We start from the raw sequence: 21,893 nt of genomic DNA on the forward strand, positions 1-21,893 counted from the left end.
TCCTATGTCCTTACCACTCTTTTTATTTATTCAGAGGTAAAGTTTTCTTGTTTATCAGGAAATAGGCGTTCTTCTCTTTGCTCTGCTGCAGCCATGCCATCCGTCACCCCCACCCACTGCCCTGGCAGTAAGAGCCCCTGGGCTCAGAGGGGTGATGAGCCACTCCCAGAAGGTGTGAGAAGAGCCCATTTCCCATTGGGCTTCAGGAAGGTGAGAGAACTCACTGGAAGAGTAGATTTTTGGGAGCTCAGGCAAGTTCCTGACTGGAATAAGATGGCAGTTGAAGGCCTGGGGTGAATGAGAAAGAAACTCAAGGGTAGCAGGGTGCAGAGGGGAGAGTAAGGAAAAGTGAAGCAGGCTGGGAGCCTGAGGCATCCCCCACTCGGAGAGAAAGGAAGAGGAGCCTACAGAGGAGGCAGATGAGGGGCCATGGGGGGCCTGGTGCAGTGGGGAGAAGGGGGCAGGGGACACTGAGATGCCTCAGAGAAGTCACAGGAAAAATGGATGGAGTGGGTGTGGCAGCCAGGCATGTGACAACGCTGTACTTTTGGTGAGTGGTGAGGGGAGGTAGGGAGTGTGGGCAGGGATGGTAGACACCACTTTCCCAGAGCTGAGCTGAGAAGGGAGGGAGAGAACTACCTGCAAAGGAGAAGCCGAATGGGGCTTTGTAGAGGGGCGGGTGTGACCATGCTGCAGGGAGAAAGGCTATTGGGCAGGGCACTTCTCGGACAAAGGTACACGGCCACATCCATCTGCACTCAGGCCGGATGGTCTGAGCTCACAGGCTTGGCTTAGTTCTTCTCATGCCTGAGCTGCATCAGAAGCACCTGTTAACACAGATTGCTGGTCCTCACCCCCCAGACTTCTGATTCAATGGGTTTGGGGTGGGGCCTAAGAATCTGCATTTCTAACAAGTTTCTGGATGATGTGGATGCTCCTGGTCAGAGACTCCACTTTGAAAACTTCTGCCTGAGTTGAATCCTGGCTCTACCATCTGTTGACCATGGAAAGTTGCTGGATATCTCTAAGTCTCAGCTTACTCTTCTGGGCAATGGGATAATAATCATGTCCACATCATGGGTTGACGGAGGGCCACATACAGGCTCACCCCTAACATTCGTGTGGGCCAGGGCAGAGAACAAATGGAGCCCCACAAATCCAAATATTGAAAAATGGTGCTTTAAGTTTGCAAACTTGTCAATCTCTTCTCTCTTCCTACCTTCAGAAGTACGGCATCATTACAACCATGGTCACCCCCAGGCCTCCATACTCCTGACAGGACATGGCAGGTGTTGTTCCTCTGAGGCTGCTTCTATGGCCAGGTCTCAGTGAGGCTGAAAGCCACCCAGGTGGGACTTGAGGGGATCCTTTTCCACAGAAATGCACCTGGGTCCTCCATCAGGCCTCTAAGGTGACTGGCCTCAATCTGGTAGAGAGCTGCCCCCACCCCTCCACCCTCAAGCTGAGCTCACTGGGTCCTCAAGTTGCCTCTGTAACCCTTGCAGCCCATGGCAGGCTGTGTGCACCTGGGCTAACCTGGCACTGGGAACTCTTTATTACAGCAAGACAGCCTTTGAGGGAAGTGGTGAGGGAGGCTGGGAGGGAGGCCAGGAGGAAGACCAGGAGGAAGACCTGAAGGGAGGTGGAGTGGGAGGCCAGGAGGGAGGCTGGGAGGAAAGCTGGGAGAAAGGCTGGGAGGAAGATGGAGTGGGAGGTGGAGTGAGAGGTGGAGAGGGAGGCTGGGAGGGAGGCAGGGAGGGAGGCTGGGGAGAAGGTGGAGAGAGAGGTGGAAAGGGTAACAAGGGGCCTGCAGGTTCTGCCTTCGCTTGTTTGTTTTCCCGTTGGTTGGGGGGCACAGGGCAGGTGAAGCTCAGGAAGATGTCCTCCAGAGAGATCTGGTTGACTGAGTAGTCTTCCAACATGTACTTTTTCTTGGCTTGCTCCAAAATGCCAAACACCTGTGGGAAAGGAGGAAGCTGCTATAGATGATGGGCACAGGGAAGGGGAGAGGAGGCAACAGGGGCTGGAAAGAGGAAGGGTCTTTTGGGTTGTTACAAAGCCCCCCAAAGGCCCATCCCTCTCTCAGCTGCTCCCAGACCACCTCTCAAGAAGTCAGTCCTACAGAATTGAGCTCTCTGTGATTTTAGGGAAAGGGACCCTGGCTGCAAGTGGTGCCAGAAGGCAGAGGGCCCAGCTGGGTCCCTGGATTGCTGTGTGACCCTGGGCATATGGTGTCCCCTCTCTGGGTCCGCTCACCTCTCTGTGAAATGAGGGGGCGGGGGGAGCTGATATCCGAGGTCCTTTCCAACTCAAACATTCTTATTTTCTATGAAATCCATGTGAATGTTGCAGTGGCACTGAATAAGACTTCCACCCGAAAGAGAGAACACCAGAAAGTGGGTGACATCAGAGGTGTGCTCCCTCTGATGCCCAGGTATGTGCTCACCTTCGCCCAGCTGAGGTCATTGCCAGGCAGGTAGTAATGGACCATCCCTTGGTGCTCATCTTCCAGGACACTGCCTGCACAGTGTCCCCCTGAGGGCCGGGCTGGATGGCCAGGGGAAGGCGGCCCAGGCCCCTGGAATCGTGGCCCTCGTCCCAGGGGTCAGGGATGGACAGATGCACAGATGACCTCTGCACAGCAGCACATACCTGGGAAGGTCAGGTCCACGAATGCCTTGAACTCTTCCAGGGCCTCCTGCTGCCTGTCGCTCCAGATCTTGGCCCGTAGGGAGTAGCCACTGCCAAACTTGCTCTTGAGGTGCTGTGGGCTGCCCAGGCACTTGAACTGATGCTGCACCATAATGGCCAGCCAGGTGCACAAGGCCTCACAGCCCTCCATGCTGGGGAGAGGGGATGGAGGCCTGACAAATGGCTGGGAGATGCTGATGCCCACCATCCACGTCAAAGGCTTGTGCAGATGAGAAGGTGTTGATGCCCAGATCAGGCTGTTCCTGATTCCCATGCTCAGGGTGTGGCCCACAAGGTAGAGCCTGGGGACTCTCCTCACAGACTCTTCACCAGATGCTGACAGGTCTTCTGTCCACCCAGCCCCTCCCGGCCCACCCCCCCCTCAGCCCCGGTCCTGGCTTTACCTGTGGGAGGTGATGACAATGGCCTTGCCAGACTTGCAGGCCCTCGCAACGGTGCCCCAGAGCAGGCTCCGGGCCACGGGGTCCATGCCAGTGGACGGCTCGCCCAGGAAGATGACTGTGGGCTCTCCAAGCAAGGCAGTGCCGGTGCTCAGCTTCCGCTTGTTGCCACCGCTGGGGCAGAGGGGGAGAAGTTGGGTGATTGGCAATCTTAAGTTTCCAGTAGTACAATCCTCCCCCCTTTTTTCTTCTCTATTAAGAAAGTGCTCACGCCCCACGGTGGGGCATTCAGTAACATGGCCCACCACCCTCCCTCAGGGGTGCACTGTGACTTGGCTGTCCACTCAGCATCTAAACCATTTCCCTGGACACAGGCATAGGTCCAGGGTGAGCACATGGTCCATGAATCTCCTTTGAGGGTCTCTATGGATGTTAGGGGGGTAAGAGCATAGGGCCTTTTTTTTTTTTTTTTTGTGGTACGTGGGCCTCTCACTGTTGTGGCCTCTCCCATTGCGGAGCACAGGCTCCGGACGCGCAGGCTCAGCGGCCATGGCTCACAGGCCGAGCCGCTCTGCGGCATGTGGGATCTTCCCGGACCGGGGCACGAACCCATGTCCCCTGCATCGGCAGGCGGACTCTCCACCACTGCGCCACCAGGGAAGCCCCATAGGGCCGTTTTAGCTAACTTTATTTAATGAACACATAGCATTTACAATGTACAAGGCACTGTTCTAAACATCCCAGGTGTTAACTCATTTAATCATCAGAAGATGCAAGGAAACACAAAAACATGCTTGAAACCGAAGTCAACAGAAGAAAGAGACAGGGCAACATCATCTAACCGCCTCTGACTTCCCTGTCCCGGGAGTGGGGTACTGCTGCCAGCCTGCAGGGGCGCTGTGCACAACTCGAGGGGTGGCCTGGGATTCCGGACATGTGTGGCCTTGCTTTGTTTAAGCTAACTGGAGTTGGGTTAGGATCACTGGCAACATAAGACTGAGGAATCCCCCAGGCTTCTCAGCAGAACAACAGCTCAGATGCCTCATACAGAGCGGGATAAGGTAGTATGTGCTTGAAATGCAGGTCTACCAGAAAGCAGAAGCCCTTTGTGAAGCGATAGGAAGAATAATACCAATGGTGCATCAGCCCGTCCTCAGCCACATAACTGTCTGGGGCCAAGAGGAAGCTGTGCCTTGGGGCAGCCCAGGCCATTGACCCATTCTTACAGGGGAGGGAGGCCACCTTCCCAAAAATCCACGCAGTGGCATGGACCACAAAACTACCCCAAGCACGGAGCTGACACGCCTTGCCCTACCCCTCAGCACTGAGAAGAACCACAACACATCTTATTACCGGAGGGGGAAGGGCCGAGGGAGCCCCAAGTCTCACCTGTAGGTCTTCACCAGGTTGTCGGCGTACGTGTACATGAGTAAATCATCAAGAATTTGGTCCACACAGGCACTGATGTGGAGCTTGGGGATGCCCCGGAGCTAGGCGTACATGACCAGTGTCTCCTTGTCCGTCATGTGGTCCAGCAGGGCATCAAACTGGGGAGAGTAGCCAATCCACTGCCTCACCTGGGGTTGGAACACAGCCCAAGGGGTAGGTGTGTCAGAAGGAAAGCTGCCAATTGGGCAGGGGCCTGGACCCTGCCTCTGTCCTGTGCACCCCCATGTGTGCCACATGAACAGATATGTGCCATGGGGTGCCAAGGGCCAACAGTGACGTTCGGGAGTCTGGATGCAGCACTTGCTGGTGGCGTGAACCTCAGTTCTGGAGGGTGCATGTGGGGCTGGAGTGCTTATTTCCTGCCTGCCTGGCAGTAAACCTCAGTGCCCAGTGCTCCCTACCTCTTGTCACCTTCCAAGTATATGGTCAGCAGAAGACACTTTATTATTTCCCCTTTAAACACATTTTCTATTAGACATGTAACCCACGAATAGATTTTCTTTGTAAGGCTGCTGGAGTCTCTTGGCAGGGCACGCCCCGGGCAGTGCAGTCACATGGGGGTGCACTTCCAAACTTTTGCATGGCTGGGTGCTCCCCATAGGGGACCAACTGTGTTGTAAATAGTATCATCCTTTATCTACCATTCTGCAACTTGCTTTTTTAACTCGCCATTACGTCTTAAAGATCTTCCTTGGTCAGTAAATACAAACCTACTCCAGCTCAGTTTAACTGCTACTTAGTCATCCAGGAAACATTTCTAGATTTGAGTTGGCTGTTTATAAAAGATTCAGGCACATATGTGATATTTCCAAGTTTTTGCCGTTATGAACTTGCAGCAAACCACCCTGATTTGTGCCCATGTTCAAGAGCTCCCCTGGAATAGAAGATGACAAGAGTATGATACCATTTTTGAAAGATAATCAGTGTCCTTCCTTCTCCTTTCCTCCTCCCTTTAAAGCAGCTGGACAGCTCTGGGCTCTGCCATCTGGGGGTGGCGGGTGGGGAGACCATAACGGGGTGCAAACCAGAAAATCACCTGGAATGTCTGCTTAGGGAAGAACATTTGCATCACCCAACTAAAGACAGGGCTTTTTTTTTTTTTTTTTGCGGTACGCGGGCCTCTCACTGTTGTGGCCTCTCCCGTTGCGGAGCACAGGCTCCGGACGCACAGGCTCAACGGCCATGGCTCATGGGCCCAGCCGCTCCGCGGCATGTGGGATCTTCCCGGACCGGGGCACGAACCCGTGTCCCCTGCATCGGCAGGCGGACTCTCAACCACTGCGCCACCAGGGAAGCCCAAGACAGGGCTTTGGATTCCCAGACTGGGGCTTCCCCTGAAGACAGATGTCACTAGTCTGGAGGGAACTGCTGAGAAGAAAAACGCAGATGACTTGAATGAAGATGCTTCAAATATTTCACTATTAAATATAAAGATTTCTGATTGCCTTTATCAACTGATTTTAACCTAATGTTTCTTCTATTTCTACTTTGCTAAAAAAATTTTTTTATTGAAGTATAGTTGATTTATAATATTAGTTTCAGGTATACAACATAGTGATTCAATAGTTTTATAGATTATCCTCCATTTATTACACAAAAAATGGCTGTATTTCCCTGTGCTGTACAATATATGCTTGTTGCTTATTTATTTTATACATGGTCGTTTGTATCTCTTAATCCCCCCCATCTTGCCCCTCCCCACTGGTAACCACTAATTTGTTCTCTACGTCTGTGAGTCTGTTTCTGTTTTGTTATATACATTCGTTTTATTTTTTAAATTCCACACATAAGTGATAACATACAGTGTTTGTCTTTCTGTGTCTGACTTATTTCACTAAGTATAATACTTTCTAGGTCCATCCATGTTGTTGCAAATGGCAGAATTTCATTCTTTTTTATGGCTGAGTAATATTGCTTTGTTTATATATATATATACACACACACACACACATACATACCACATCTTCCTTATCCATTCATCTGTTGATGGACACTTAGGTTGCCTCCATATCTTGGCTATTGTAAACAATGCTACTATGAACATTGGGGAGCATGTATCTTTTAGAATTAGTGTTTTAGTTTTCTTTGGATATATACCCAGACGTGGAATTGCTAGATCATATGGTAGTTCTGTTTTTAGTTTTTTGATGAACCTCCTTACCGTTTTCCACAGTGGCTGCACCAATTTACATTCCCACCAACAGTAGGTGAGGGTTTCCTTTTCTCCACATCCTCACTATCATCTGTTATTTGTAGACTTTTTGATGATAGCCATTCTGACAGGTGTGAGGAGATAGCTCATTGTGGTTTTGATATGCATATCTCTGATGACTAGTGATGTTGAGTATCTTCTCATGTGCCTGTTGGCCATCTGCGTGTCTTCTTTGGAAAAATGCTTATTCAGGTCTTCTGCCCACTATTTTTTTTGGCTGTACTGCATGGCTTGTGGTATCTTAGTTCCCCAACAAGGGATTGAACCTGCGTCCTTGGCAGTGAAAACGCGGAGTCCTAACCACTGGACCTCCAGGGAATTCCCTTCTGCCCATTTTTTAATCAGGTTGTTCCTTTTTTTGATATTGAGTTGTATGAGCTCTTTATATATTTTGGGTATTAACTCCTTATCAGTCATAACACTTGCAAATATTTTCTCCCATTCAGTATGTTGCCTTTTCATTTTGTTGATGGCTTCCTCTGCTGAGCAAAAGTTTTTAAGTTTAATCAGGTCCCATTTGTTTATTTTTTCTTTTGTTTCCCTTGCCGTAGGAGACAGATTCAAAAAAGATACTGCTATGATTTATATCAAAGAGTGTTCTATGTTCTCTTCTAGGAGTTTTATGGTTTCTGCTCTTACATTTTATCTTTAATCCATTTTGAGTTTATTTTTGTAAATGGTGTGAGAAAATGTTCTAATTTCTTTTTTAGTTTTTTTACTGAAGTATAGTTGATTTACAATCTTGTGTTAGTTTCTGGTATACAGCAAAGTGATTCAGTTATACATATATATTCTTTTTCATCTTCTTTTCCATTGTGGTTTATTACAAGATGTTGAATATAGTTTCCTATGCTATACAGTAGGACATTATTATTTATCTATTTTATATATAGTAGTTTGTATCTGAAAATGTTCTAATTTCACTCTTTTACACATTCTTTTCCAGTTTTTCCAGCACCTTATTGAAGAGACTGTTTTTTCTCTGTTATGTATTCTTGCCTCCTTTGTTGTAGATTAGTTGACCATAAGCGCATGGGTTTATTTCTGGGCTCTCTATTCTGTTCCATTGATCTATGTGTCTGTTTTTATGCCAGTACCATACAGTTTTGATTATTGGAGCTTTGTAGTATAGTCTGAAGACAGGAAACATGATATCTCCAGCTCTGTTCTTTTTTCTCAAGACAGTTTGCTAAAAGTTAAAAAAAATCAGGGCTTCCCTGGTGGCCCAGTGGTTGAGAGTCCGCCTGCCGATGCAGGGGACACGGGTTCGTGCCCTGGTCTGGGAAGATCCCACATGCCGTGGAGCAACTAAGCCCGTGAGCCATGGCCGCTGAGCCTGCACGTCCGGAGTCTGTGCTCCGCAACGGGAGAGGCCACAACTGAGAGGCCCGCGTACCGCAAAAAAAAAAAAAAAAAAATCATGAGTGGGTACTGAGTTTTTATCAAATGCTTTTTCAGCTTCTATTGATAAATATTTTTCTCCTTTCATCTGTGAAGGTAGTGCTTTACATTGGTGGATTTCCTACTGTTAAACCTTACTTACATTTCTGGAATAAACCTGATGATTGTAATTTTTATTCTTTCAATATACTGCTGAATTTGTATTAATATCTTATTTAGGGTATTTATGTTCCTGTATGAAATTGGCCTATGGCTCATGTTGGATACTGTCTTTGGTTTTTCGCTTAAGATTGGGTAGCACTCTGTCTTCTCTCCTATGCTTCTGAAGCGGTTATACAAGAAGGAAATAACTGTTTGGTGGTGGTTGGTATACTTGCCCATCAATCCCTTTTGGCCTAGACTCTTTTAAGAAGGGGTAGATCTTTAACCATTATTTCAATTTTACCTCCAGTTTTGGTCTATATAGGCTTTCTATTTCATGAACAAATTTTGGGATAGAAGGCTTGAAAATGTTATCGTTTGATGCAAAGAAAATGAAGAAATGTGATGTTTCTTACACACCTGAGTTTGCAGTAAGCCTGTTGCCATGGTGGCTCATCTGGGATGGCCAAGGAGCCCTGCTCAGAGCATGGTGGCACCATGGGCCAATGACAATCCCACAGTGGAGCCGAATGATTCTGAGTGAGTAACTCTTGACAGAAAGGCATGTGGACTCTCAGAAGTCACCGCTGATTTTTAGAATACTAGCAGATTCTGGTAAGAATGTATTTTAGGAAATGTGAAAGAATGCTTAAAAATATTTGTACAGGGGCTTCCCTGGTGGCGCAGTGGTTGAGAGTCTGCCTGCTGATGCAGGGGACGCGGGTTTGTGCCCCGGTCCGGGAAGATCCCACGTGCCGTGGAGCGGCTGGGCCCGTGAGCCATGGCCGCTGAGCCTGCGCGTCCGGAGCCTGTGCTCCGCAACGGGAGAGGCCACAAGAGTGAGAGGCCCGTGTACCGCAAAAAAAATAAATAAATAAAATTAAAAAATATTTGTACAGATAAAGGGTGGTAAGCAGAAGGCTCACAAAGGAAGAGAGCAAGGATATAGCTCTGTTAGAGTTTGATGATGAGATTAATCCATGTGAGATTTCTAGGAGAAAATGGAGAAGTGGAGGAGCAGGTTTAACTATATTTAAATTCTATATTTCCAACTATGAATTTTCACAAATTGCCAGGAGGTGATGTGCAGATGGGTTCCAGGGAGACTGAAATCCAATTTCTTGCCAGCCAGGCAGGATGAAGGTCTTATAGGCAGATGCCACTTGATTTTAAATAATACAAAGAAATGTAGCACTTCTTATCATTTGAGTTTATGGAGTAGGTTCATACTTTCTTGTCTGTGAGCTTCAGTAAATGTCTGTTGGATGGATGATTGATGACAATTATGCCAGTGGGAGGGTCTCTCCACGACCATCTGCCCTTGACCTGTCTTGTTTTGTCTTTTATTCCTTTGTTTGTTCATTTGTTCATTCCTTCTTTCTTTTTTACAACAGCTTATTGAGATATAATTAGCATACCATACAATTCATCCATTTACCACAATCACCCATCAGATGTGTTCAGTTCAATGGTTTTTAATGTAGTCACAGTGGTGGTCCATGATCACAACCAACTTTACAGCATTTCATCACTCCTCCGCAGAGCAACTTCAAATCCATGAACAGTTACTGCCCACTTTCCCCACTAGTCTACTTACTGTCTCCATAGATTGCCTGTTCTGGATATTCCATACAAACAGAATCACACAATCTGTGGCGTTTCGTGACTTGCTTCTTTCACTTAGCATCATGTATTTAAGGTCCATCCATATTGTAGTGTGTGTCAGTGCTTTCCTTTTTATGTTTTTTTAAATTAATTAATTTATTTTTGGCTGTGTTGAGTCTTCATTGCTGCACACAGCTTTCTCTAGCTGTGGCAAGTGGGGACTACTCTTTGTTATGGTGTGCAGGCTTCTCATTGTGGTGGCTTCTCTTGTTGTGGAGCATGGGCTCTAGGCGTGCGGGCCTCAGTATTTGTGGCACACAGGCTCAGTAGTTGTGGCTCGTGGGCTCTAGAGTGCAGGCTCAGTAGTTGTGGCACAGGGGCTTAGTTGCTCCACGGCATGTGGGATCTTCCTGGACCAGGGCTCGAACCTGTGTCCCCTGCATTGGCAGGCAGATTCTTAACCACTGCACCACCAGGGAAGTCCCCTTTTTATGGTTGAATAATATCCTATTGCAGGGATAGATCACATTTTGTTTATCCATTCATCTGTTTGTTGGTGGACATTTGGGCTGATTCCACCTTTTGGCTACTGTGAAAAATGCTGCTATAAACATTCATGTACAAATTTTTGTGTGAATGTAACTTTTCAGTTCTCTTGGATATATACCTAGGAGTGAAATTGCTGGGTCATATGGTAACTCTGTGTTTAACCTATCTTCTCTAATAATCTTAATCTTTTAATTGGAGTCTTTAGTCCATTTATATATAATGCAATTATTAATATATTTGAATTTAAATCTACCATCTTATTAGGGCTACCTACTTGTCCCATGTGTTCTTTGTTCCTTTTTCTCTCGCACTTATTGTCTTCTATTGACTATTTTTTATAATCCACAGGGCTGCCTGAGTGTCTTCTTTTTTCTTTAAATATTTATTTGTTTTCTTTTTTGGCTGTGTCAGGTCTTAGTTGCAGCACATGGGATCTTTCCTTGCGGTGTGCAGGCTTCTCTCCATAGTTGTGGCATGGGCTCAGTAGTTGTGGCACAAGGCAGATTCTTAACCACTGGACCACCAGGGAAGTCATGACATGGCCACTAGCTTTCCCCAGAGTGAGTGATGTGAAGGGGAGAGTGTACTCAAAACATAAGAGGCAGTGTCTTTCATAACCCAATCTCAGAAGTGACATGCCATCTCTTCTACAGTATTCTGTCAGTCACACAGACCAACCCTGGTACAATCTGGGAGGGGACTACTCAAGGGTGTAAATATCAGGAGGGGGTTTTTAGGGGCTGTATAGGAGCAGTTTTTATATGTTTTTGAAGTTAAACTGATATAAATTCAAATTAGAATGTTATAACTTTAGGATGTTAAATGTAATTCCCATGGTAACCACAAAGAAAATAGCTATAGAATATACCCAAAAGGAAATGAGAAAGGAATTAAAATGTTTCATATGAGGTACCTAGAGTAGTCAAACTCATAGAGATGGAAAGTGGAATGATAGCTGCCAGGGGCTGGGCGGAGGGAGATTGGGAGTTAGTGTTTCATGGATTCAGAGTTTCAGTTTTGCAAGTTGAAAAAAGTTCTGGAGATAATGGTTATGATGGTTGCATAACAATGTGAATGTACTTAAGGCCACCGAACTGTACATGTAAAAATGGTTAAAATGGTAAACTTCATATATATTTTTCCACAATTTAAGAAAATAATTAATTTTAAAAGGTTTTGAAAGGATGTGGATAAATTGGAACCCTCATACATTGCTAGTGAAATGTAAAATGGTGCAGCCACTGTGAAAATAGTTTGGTGGTTCCTGAAAAAGCTAAATAGAGTCACCATAAGACCCAGCAAACCCACTCCTACGTATATACTCAAGATAACTGAAAACATGTTCGAACAGAAACTTGTACGTGAATGTTCACAGCAGCATTATTCATAATAGCCAAAATGTAGAGACAACCCAAATGTCCATCCACTGATGAATGGATAAACAAATTGTAGTCTATCTATGCAATAGAATATCATTCAGCCATAAAAAGGAACAAAGTAGCGACGCACACCAAAACCTGGATGAACCTCAAAAACATTGTTGTAAGTGAAAGAAGCCTGATACAGAAGGTCACATAGTGTATGATTCCATTTACATGAAATGTCCAGAACAGGCAAATCCATAGAGACAGAAAGTAGATTATTGGTTGTCAGATGCTTGGGGGAAAAGGGAATGGGAAGTGACTGTTAATGGATGGGGTATTTCTTTTTTTCAGGTGACGAAAATGTTCTAGAATTAGATGGTGATGATGGTTGTACAACCTTGTGAATATACCAAAAGCCAATGAATTGCATACTTTAAAAGGGTGAATTTTCTATGAATTATATCTCAATAAAAAATGTAATTAACAAATTCTGTTTGCAATACTCACAAACTTGATTGCATTCAGTCTGGTTCAGGCTCTTGGCATTGCAAAACGTCTGTAGTTCAAAGTTGTAATATAGGTTGGAGAAAGCCATCCCCAGGCAGTGGCCTGGAAGCGGTAGAAATGTGTGATCCAAAGACTCTGAGGCTTTTGTGTAGCCTAGATCTGTGAGGGGAATAGAAAATATTAACTCTTCTTTCAGGAAGAAAAGGGAACATCCCCTAGCAACTCTCTGAACCCACTGTGCCTTTTATCCTGTATAAAGGATCTGTTATCTCTATCTGTTGCTATATCTGTCTCTGCACGTCACACTGCCAGGCCCAAGACCGGAATCAGGTTCTCCCTGACTCCCAGTGTTCCCTCTTCCCCTGTAGTCATTCAACCTCCAAGCCATAAGTATTTTTCTTTTGCAGTGCTTCCTGAACCTGTTATTTTACTTCTATTCCTATTGTTTATGCAGACAAATCAGAAAGAGCTTGGTGTGTTTGAGAAAACCAGCAAGAACGTGGCTGCAGAATGGGATGCACCTGTGGAAGCAGTGGATTTGAAGGCTGGAGGTTTACAAATGAGTTAGGGCCAGACAGGAGGGTCTCGTGGGCCAGCTTTGGAGTTATTTGAGTGTCATCTTACAGGTAGATAAGAACACAGTTCCTGCCTGTACAGTTTGTAGAGCCAAAACCATCATTATTTGCAAATGCTGTACATTATCATGTACCTAGAAAAGCCACAAGAATCAATCAAAGTGCTATTAGAAATAAAAGAGAGGGAACTTCCTGGTGGTCCAGTGGTTAGGACTCCACACTTCCAATGCAGGGGACACAGGTTTGATCCCTGGTTGGGGAACTAAGATCCCAAAAGCCTTGCAGCCAAAAAAAAAAAGAGAAAACAGAATAGACTCGCAGACATAGAGAACAGACATGTGGTTGCCAAGGGGGAGGGGGTTGGGGGAGGGATGGAGTGGAGTGGGAGGCTGGGATTAGCAGATGTAAGCTATTATGCATAGGATAGATAAACAACAAGGTCCTACTGTATAGCACAGGGAACTCTATTCAATATCCTATGATAAAGCATAATGGAAAAGAGTGTATATATGTGTATAACTGAATCACATTGCTGTACAGCGGAAATTAACACAATATTGTAAATCAACTATACTTCATTTTAAAAAAAGAAATAAAAGAGAGGTCATTAAACTGGCTGGTTATAAAATAAATATACAGAAACTGGGGCCTCTTAGAGGTTTGAGAAGCCAATTTTTTAGGTTCATGTTATATTGAAAAGTGAAGAAATGCCAAACGGGGTTATAAATAAACTGTGTTATATTTAAAATATTTTAAATGTTTATTTACAACAAATAAACACAACTGCTCTGCAAAATAAATACGCTACTCATAAGCTAATTAATTTGTAAGAGGATTAACTCATAATGTGCTGCTTGGGTCATGAGCCAGCAGTGGGGCCATGTTTACAGTCCACAAACGTAATCAAGCCCTCACCCACCCAACAGGCCACTTCGTGCTTATCCCTGATAACTACACGTGCTACTAGCCGCCATCCTTCACAAACCACAAAATATCCTCAACAACAAAAAGAGGAAATAACTGGGTGGGATTAGAGCTCTAATTTCAGACTTCATGACTAGTCACACCACCAGCTCTAAACCAGTGGGCAGTCCAAGGGAGAGAGCCTGTGGACGTGTGACTTACAGATTCCCTGAAGAGAGGCTGAATAAACTCTTCACATAAAAAATGAACTCTACTCTCAGGGCTTGGATTTAGAGTAGTACAGCTTTTGGGTGTCAATCTGTGAAATTCCTGTCAGTGGAGGCTACTGTGATGTATGGTGAGGTGAACTTGGATATGAGGTCTCCAGACCAACATTTCCTGGGCCAGGACTCAGAAACTGAGCATCAGAGCCAGGGTCCACCCATGCGGCTGGAGGCGCAGTTTGGGGCACAACTCAGAAGTCGTGGCTTCACACTGTCGCCGAGGCCCCAGAGTCATGGCTCTGGTGACCAGACAGCTGCATCCAAGGAGACCATGCCTCAGCAGTACAGCTGCAAAGGTGGCAGACATGGCTCTGGGAAGGAGACACAGTGGGTCACGTCCTCCTCATTTGTTCTCTTTAGAATTCTAAATTTGGAAATCTAACCTGGAGACTGAGGTAGAGGGGAGATGGGAAAACTACCAGAACATCAGCAGTGCAGCTCCTGTGTGGGGTAGAGAGAAAGACTTAACCACTAAGCAAGGCTCATGAGCCCAGACTGGGAATGAACAGTCAGCCACGGTCTCCTCCCAGACCTTCCCCTGTTCAGCGAAAATCTTCGGGCCCCTAAGAGACGAGTTGTTGAAATCTGAGAGGGGACAACCCCACGCCCCAAGCTCACCCTAACTAGAATGAGTTCACCAACAATACGTGTAATCAAAGGAACAGATATTTACAACTTCTGCTTGTTTTCCTTCCTTCCTTCTTTGCGGATCCTACTCCAAAGCTTGTTGAAGACTGAGGAGAGGTCACAAACCATCCATATCTAGCCCTCCAACTGAAGGACTTTTCTCTGCCACATTCCTGGGTGGGATCCATCCTTTTCTGGATCTTGTGTCTTCTTTCTCCTTTACTTTACTCCTTCACTTTGCTGGCCTATATCCTTAACTTTCCAAGAAAGTGACATGGTGACTTCAATTTCTGTTTGCCCATTTGAAATTGTCTTTGTTCTGTCCATACACCTGACTGACAAGTGAATTCAGTATAGAACTCGTTGTCATCTAGGAAGCATCTGGGTCTTTTTTCATTCAGTGTTGGATATTTGATGGATCCCTTCAATCTTGAAGTTTGTTTTTTCAACTCTGGGAAATATTTTTGTTTTATTTCTTTGGTAGTTTCCTCAACTTCATTTCCTCTGTTTTCTCTTTCTGGAATGCTTATCAATTGAATATAATAGCATCTCCTGGACTTACTCTCACGTTACCTGCCTTTTTTCTCAACTTCTCCTATTTCTCTTATCTTTTTGCTCTACTTTGGCAGGTTAATTGACTTTATTTTCCAACACTTCTGCTAAATTTTTATTTTGGCAATCAGCTCTTTCTTGTCCTCAAAGTTTTTCTTCTTCATGGAATTCTTTTGTTTAATAGATGCAATCTTTTCCAAAATCTTTGTTTTGTTTGGTTTTGTTTCCTGCATGGCCCTACCCCTGTGTCTCCTTTTTGTTGGTTTGTTTTAGTCTTTTCTTGGCTGCCATCCTCAAGTGATCAGTGATCCTTGATTGGTCTGTCTATTCAGAGAGACAAATAAGGCACCAGGAGGTGATTTGCTAGCTTTGTTTATGGAGGTAGGGGGGCAGGCTACATTTTAAGGCAATCAGGCAGGGGACCAGTCCATAATGTTTAGGTCTCTTTTGGAAGCAGTTTCAATTCATCAAGAGGAGGGATCTCTGACTGCTTCCGGGTAGGGAGTGGTAGTAGGGCCAGTGGAGATGGAACAGACTGTTTCACTCCCTTTCTCTGTGGTCCCAAGCCTCTCGAGGATTCTGTGTTGCTAAATTAGATACTTGCTCAGCCATTTCCCCCTCTGAATGCACTTTAGATGTTTCTTCATTGTGAATTCATACATTTTTATTTCCTTTGCTATCGTTTTAGTAGAGTCTCAGGAAAAAGAGCTCAGATTTAGCTTTCATAACTCTCTGTCTACTGCCATGGTGACAGCATCTTAATGAGGCCTCTAGGGCATGTGTACAAGGGCCAAGGGCCAGCCTCTAACAGTATAGTTTTCTTTCTCAGGGAGTAGGGATGGAGCCTGTGAAGGCACTGGCATCCTTTTCCCCAGACCAGAGGTGAAGCTTCTTGCCTTGTCCCAGCCTCCCTCTTTTTTTTTTTTTTTTTTTGCGGTACTCGGGCCTCTCACTGTTGTGGCCTCTCCCGTTGCGGAGCAACAGGCTCTGGATGCACAGGCTCAGCGGCCACGGCTCATAGGCCGAGCCGCTCTGCGGCATGTGGAATCCTCCCGGACCAGGGCATGAACCAGTGTCCCCTGCATCGGCAGGCGGACTCTCAACCACTGCGCCACCAGGGAAGCCCCCTCCCTCCTCTTTGACTCACCCGATTTCCAGTTAGTTTTAGCAGTTGCCTCCTGCTAAGCAGAAGAAGTGCCTTGGTCCCTGTATTGCTGCATTGGAGGGAAGAGAAGAAATAGTATGAAGCAATCTAAGAAGAAACAGATCCCAGCAAGGCCAAAGCATCCAGAGAGAATGTCCAGAGAGTCAGGCGCTAGCTTGGTCATCTTCTCTAAAAGCTCGGCTCCCATCAGGGCCCTCAGTGTCCTTGGACTTTCAGGTGCTTGTCCCTCTCGGGTGGGTTGAGCGACAGAGAAGAGAAGAAAGGGAGGAATCCTTAGATTCTCCCTGGAGATTAGGGCAAACATTTCTCAGAGTGATTCCCTGTACCACCTGTGTTGGAATCATGCAGGATGTCTTTAAGTGCTGATCAGTGAATCTCAGATGGAGTTTACAGCTGAGAACTGCTGGATTTGGCTTCCCTCAGGACAGGCCTTTGTGTATCCCCTTTCCTCTGCCTGCAGTGTGCTTTTTGTTCTATTTCAATCATAAAGTCAAAACACTGTCACTTTTATGATCCTCTCAGATGAAAATAATTCCGTCTCTGAAATTCCACAGGTGGTATGTATGAGAACTAGAAAAGGCACCACAAACTCTGAGAGTTAAACTAGTAAAATAAATTCAAAATAGAGAATACACACATGTCCTTTAAGAGACAGAATGACTCCCAAGATGAAAGCAGAAGAAGCTGTTAACATATTTTTAAATTAAAAGAAAGAAACGAACAAAACCCCAAAGTCAATTTGAAGGAGGTGGTCAGCATAAAAACAAATGAAAAAAAGCATTACAGAGGTAAAATATGATCATGGATATCCAACCCTGACCCAGAGAGAGACGGCAGCACAGACATGAAGACGTCGGTTTTAAAGGATGTGGTGTGAAGATGGCTCACCCCTCAGTTTCTTTGACTCTAATTGCACGTCACCAAGCAGCCTTCGTCCAACCCTGGCTTATTATTACCTTTTCTGTGTGTGTGTGTGTGGTACGCGGGCCTCTCACTGTTGTGGCCTCTCCCGTTGCGGAGCACAGGCTCCGGACGCGCAGGCACAGCGGCCATGGCTCATGGGCCCAGCCGCTCCGCGGCATGTGGGATCTTCCCGGACCGGGGCACGAACCCGTGTCCCCTGCATCGGCAGGCGGACTCTCAACCACTGCACCACCAGGGAAGCCCTGTTACCTTCTTTTAAACTGAGGAATAATTTATTTCAGTGAAATGCATGATCATAAGTGGACAGTTTGATGAATTTTGACAAATATTTATGCCCATGTAACCAACACCTGGATCAAGATACAGAGTGTTTCCAACACTCCAGAAAGTTCCCTAAGGTCTCCATGTGGTGGACCCCCTCCCCCCAGCTCTGAGCCAAACGCTTTTCTGGCTCAGAGTGTGCCTCTTCCACGTAGCACCCTGTTTTGATGTTTGTCTGCACTGCTGCACGTGGTGAGCATCTATTCCCTCTTTGTTGCTGAGCATACTCTGTTGATGAATATAACCACTGTGTGTCACTGTCCTCCTGGAGATGCATGTTTGGGACGTTGACAGTTTGGGGCTCTTCCATTGACAGCTGCTGAGAAGAGCCTCACACAGGCCCCTGGCAGACACACGTTTTCATGGGTACAACTTCTGTGGCTGCTGGAGGGAAAGTTAAAGCTGTGTGATGTGTAGCCGTAACGGTCCTCACCTTTTTCACTTGTGACTGAGACGAGAACAAGGGGGCCGATGTTCAAAAAGGTGAGCGTGATGATGAGCTTAACACAGGCGCTACCCGCATTGTCAAAGCAGAAGCTGGTCAGGTAGATGAAGGGGATGATAGAGGCATAGAGCATTAGCATCAAGACAAGAGCAGGGATGTTTTCTGGGTGTGTAAAAGCTTCTTCATCATAGTACAAAAACACCACCTTTGGAAAGCGGGGTAGAATTTGGAAAAGTCACTAAGAGTCAGTCCTAAGCATTAGAGAAAGGATATTATAATCTTAATTTTAAAAATAAAGTAAATAAGGTGTTAGCAGTACTACATCGGCAACTCCCCTTACTCATCCGGCAGTGCAGAGACAGCTGGCTCTGCCCCTGGAAATCAGTGCAGTGAGATCAGGGGCTCAGAGGCAGAACAAAGGGGGACGTGACCCATTCTGCACAAATGACCAGGGAACCTCAAGCTGCACAATTCAGTCACCACCAAAGACTTGCAACCCTCAGTGCCCTGGTGAGCTATTTCTGGGCACTGTCCCCAAGGCACTGTCATTTACTAGCTTGAGGCAGCAGTTGTGGGGAAGCCACAAATTAGAGACCCTAGAGCCGGCCCCTCTGCTCCTTATGATACTAGGACTGAAATCATGTTTTACTGAGGGTCAGCAATGAAGGTGCTTTCACACCCTGTGTGGCCAATCAGGGGCTTAGGTGCCAGCCTGGACTTCAGGTAGGGTTCTGGTTCTTCACAGGGTCCCCAAGGCAAGCCCCCTGTGATGTGCTGGGGAAAGGCCTCAGCACCATGCAGCTCACCAGCAGCAGCAGAGTGGGGATGAGGAAGGAGATGAGGTCCCACAGCAGAGCGGAGAGCCAGAAAGTAGCCACGTAAACGCCACTGATGAACTGGACCTGCTTGGTCTTGATGCATCTCTCTTTGACTGTCAAGATGGAGAAAGAGCTAGACAGGAAAGCCATTCCAAAAAGTAAGTTGATAACAAGATAATGTCCTTTAGGACCCCTGTAAAAGACAGGATATAAGGAGAAAGGTAGCCATTTAAGTAGAACTGCTCACAGCAACCATACTCCAAAATAACAATTTGTGATTAAAACAAAACAAAAAAAAAGGAAGAAGTAGGTGGTAAAGGGAGAAGCACTGAGGAGGGAAGGAAAGTCGTACATACTCGTACAAGATATTCTCCGAGGTCTCCTTGTTTGACTGAGGTTGAGGGTGGTTGAATACCATTATTGAAGCCCTGGCACCAGAAAGCAACTTGAAGGGGACATTGTCCACCAGTGCCAGCGCCAGGGCAGGGGAATGGTATGCCTGGTTGTTGAACAGCGCTGTCACTATGGTGTGGTTCCCCATGTCTTCAAAGGAAGCTGCCACTAGGTAGTTCTTATCAAAGACCTCGGGCTCCTCCTCTAACTTTTTCAGGAGGAATGGCTCTACTAAACGTAGAAGAGAGCAGACCTTCCGAGAGCGTCACACCAGGCCCAGTGAGGCAGAGAGGATTCGCCTTTGGCCTCTCCCAACCGCTGCTCCTCCTGGGTATCTATCTCATCACTAACCCCCGCCCACATCCGAAAGTGGGCTCCTGCTGACATGGCCGTGCTCTGAATTCCAGTGATCCCCTTTGCCCACAGGGCTGCCTCCTGCCCGAGCCCCATGACCCCAGGGCATCAAGAAAGTTTTCCTTTCATTGACTGGAGCAGTATAAAAAAGTCTTGTCTAGTCATCTTTTAAATCTCAGCTCTGTCTACTCCCCTCCTCCCCACGGCCTTGATGCAGCCCAGGCCCCACCACCTTTGCCTGGACTGTGTGGCTCTAACAGAGCTCCTTGCCTCCTATCCAGTCCCTCCAGTCTCATGTGAAAAGACATGTCTGATCACACGCACCCTACCCAACAATTTCAAGTGACTCTCCCCTGCTCTCGGGATAAAGCTAACCTCCTGCACACGACCTACAGTGCCCAGCTGTTATCCAGACTCCGCTTCCTGTCTTGAAGTTCTAGCCATGCCTAAGGACTCACCGTTCCCCATGCTTACAAATGCTCTTCTCATGGTTTGGAATGTTCTTTGGGTTACATTCCCCTGCTGTGGGTCAGTACCTATTCACACCTTAGGCTCCTAACTCTGGAGCATCGTCTGGCCCTCCAAGGCTGAGACATGTCTCTGAGACCATCATTTATGGTTCCTTTGTATTGTAACTACTGTCACTTATCCATATGATCTCTGGGCTAGAAGCTCATCAAGGGCTGGTAATAATACTGTTCATCACTGGACTTCCAGCACACAGTGCCAGGTGAAATATATGACCCACTTAGAATTCTGGAATTTTTAGTGCTGGAAGGGACCTTCAATCACAGCAACGACAATAATGATAATTGAAAAAAAAAACCAAAATACCGACAATAATGATAATTGTACCAGTGGCTGAAGGTTACTGAGTGCCAGTGTTAACAGTGTGCAAAGCTCATGATAGGCACTCTCTCATGGAATCCTCCGATGACAATGTGAGGCAAGGTTTATTATTCTTTCCATTTTGCAGGAGAGGAAACCAAGGTTGGAGAGGTAGGTCACTGTAATCCCAACCACTTTGCTACATCATGTTCTGCATTTGGTCTCTTTACTTTAGTAAAAAAAAATGCTTAAAATTTTTATTTTAAATTAAAATATCACATGAATATAATTTTAAAAATCAAATAATTATATAAAACTTATAATGAGAAATGGCAGTGCCATGGCCTACCCATCACCATCCCTGGTACCTGCTCACCAGAGGCAACCACTTTGAAATCTTTTAGTTCATGTTTCTCTGGATTGCTAAATAGCCCATCTCTCTATTGACATCCTATCTTGGATGCAAGGACTTTGTTCTTTTATGACTATCCCTGCCCCCTATGGCCTTCCCCTCCCCTCTCCTCCCCCTAGAGTTGTATCATAAATTCAGTTCAATCAATAGTCAGTTTTGACATTACTATGACAAAGTAAAAATTATTCATAGCTGAACCAAGCAGTATATTATGACGTTTCTTTTTTTGTACAACTTTCCCCCTCTGAAGTTAATAACGTTCTCCTTTTCTCATTTGCTTAGTTTTCTCTACATCTATCACTAAGTCATCCACAAACTCCCTTTGCGGGAGGGAGTGTAAATCTCTTCTTAATACATTCAAATGTAACAGAAAATTTATCAGTTTCATTTTTGGACATGCTTTAGTCCCTAGAAAGACACAACTTGGTCTCATTTCTAGGAACTCTCCCTTTCCTGTCGTTTGGTTTTTGAAAGATGTTTTTCTGAGACTTCTAGCTATTCACTCTGACTTCAGGGAGCATCACGTGGCCTGGAAGCACATGGCTTCACTACAAGGAGCAATGGGCCTGCTTCCTGCCCCGTTTTCCTGGGCCTGGTACTTACTTAGCAGCTGCAGAGGAATCTGTTCTTCAGCCATGAGCATATCTGTAAAATGTTCTGAAAGCTGAGGACCCAGCCTGGATTTCAGAGAAATAAAGAATGGAACAATAGTTTGACCATATGTTTTTTAGAGTCAACTCCAATGGGACATTTTCCATGCTTGTACTGAAGTTGAGGAATGAGAGGCTGACCATAAGGATCACCAGAGGTACCAGGATCTGTATTGACAGCATCATCATCGAGTTGCACCAAGAATATGTAGCCCTTTTCAAGAACATGGCATAGAACTGTTGGCAGAGAAGGCTGAACTACAATTTTTAAAAAGGGGGAAACAACATTAACATAGTCACAGGTAGAAGCTGGCAGGCAGTT

At 45.9% G+C, this 21,893-nt stretch overlaps 1 protein-coding gene across 1 annotated transcript in view; it reads right to left on the minus strand.

Annotated features, from left to right (window-relative positions):
- Positions 1 to 1,556: 1,556 nt before the first annotated feature.
- LOC111184978 (ATP-binding cassette sub-family A member 17-like) overlaps positions 1,557 to 21,893 on the minus strand; it is a 76,710-nt gene continuing 56,373 nt past the window's right edge. The window contains 11 exon segments of the mRNA XM_089895409.1: positions 1,557 to 1,958; positions 2,447 to 2,520; positions 2,653 to 2,843; positions 3,096 to 3,266; positions 4,482 to 4,715; positions 12,299 to 12,479; positions 18,105 to 18,321; positions 18,923 to 19,127; positions 19,291 to 19,553; positions 21,514 to 21,648; positions 21,650 to 21,829. Coding sequence (XP_089751535.1) covers positions 1,557 to 1,958; positions 2,447 to 2,520; positions 2,653 to 2,843; positions 3,096 to 3,266; positions 4,482 to 4,715; positions 12,299 to 12,479; positions 18,105 to 18,321; positions 18,923 to 19,127; positions 19,291 to 19,553; positions 21,514 to 21,648; positions 21,650 to 21,829 — 2,253 coding nt within the window.

This window comes from Delphinapterus leucas, chromosome 15, assembly GCF_059928025.1.
Source record: "Delphinapterus leucas isolate spDelLeu-1000000601 "Yukka" chromosome 15, BTC_Dleu_Yukka2, whole genome shotgun sequence".
Classification (NCBI taxonomy): domain Eukaryota; kingdom Metazoa; phylum Chordata; class Mammalia; order Artiodactyla; family Monodontidae; genus Delphinapterus; species Delphinapterus leucas.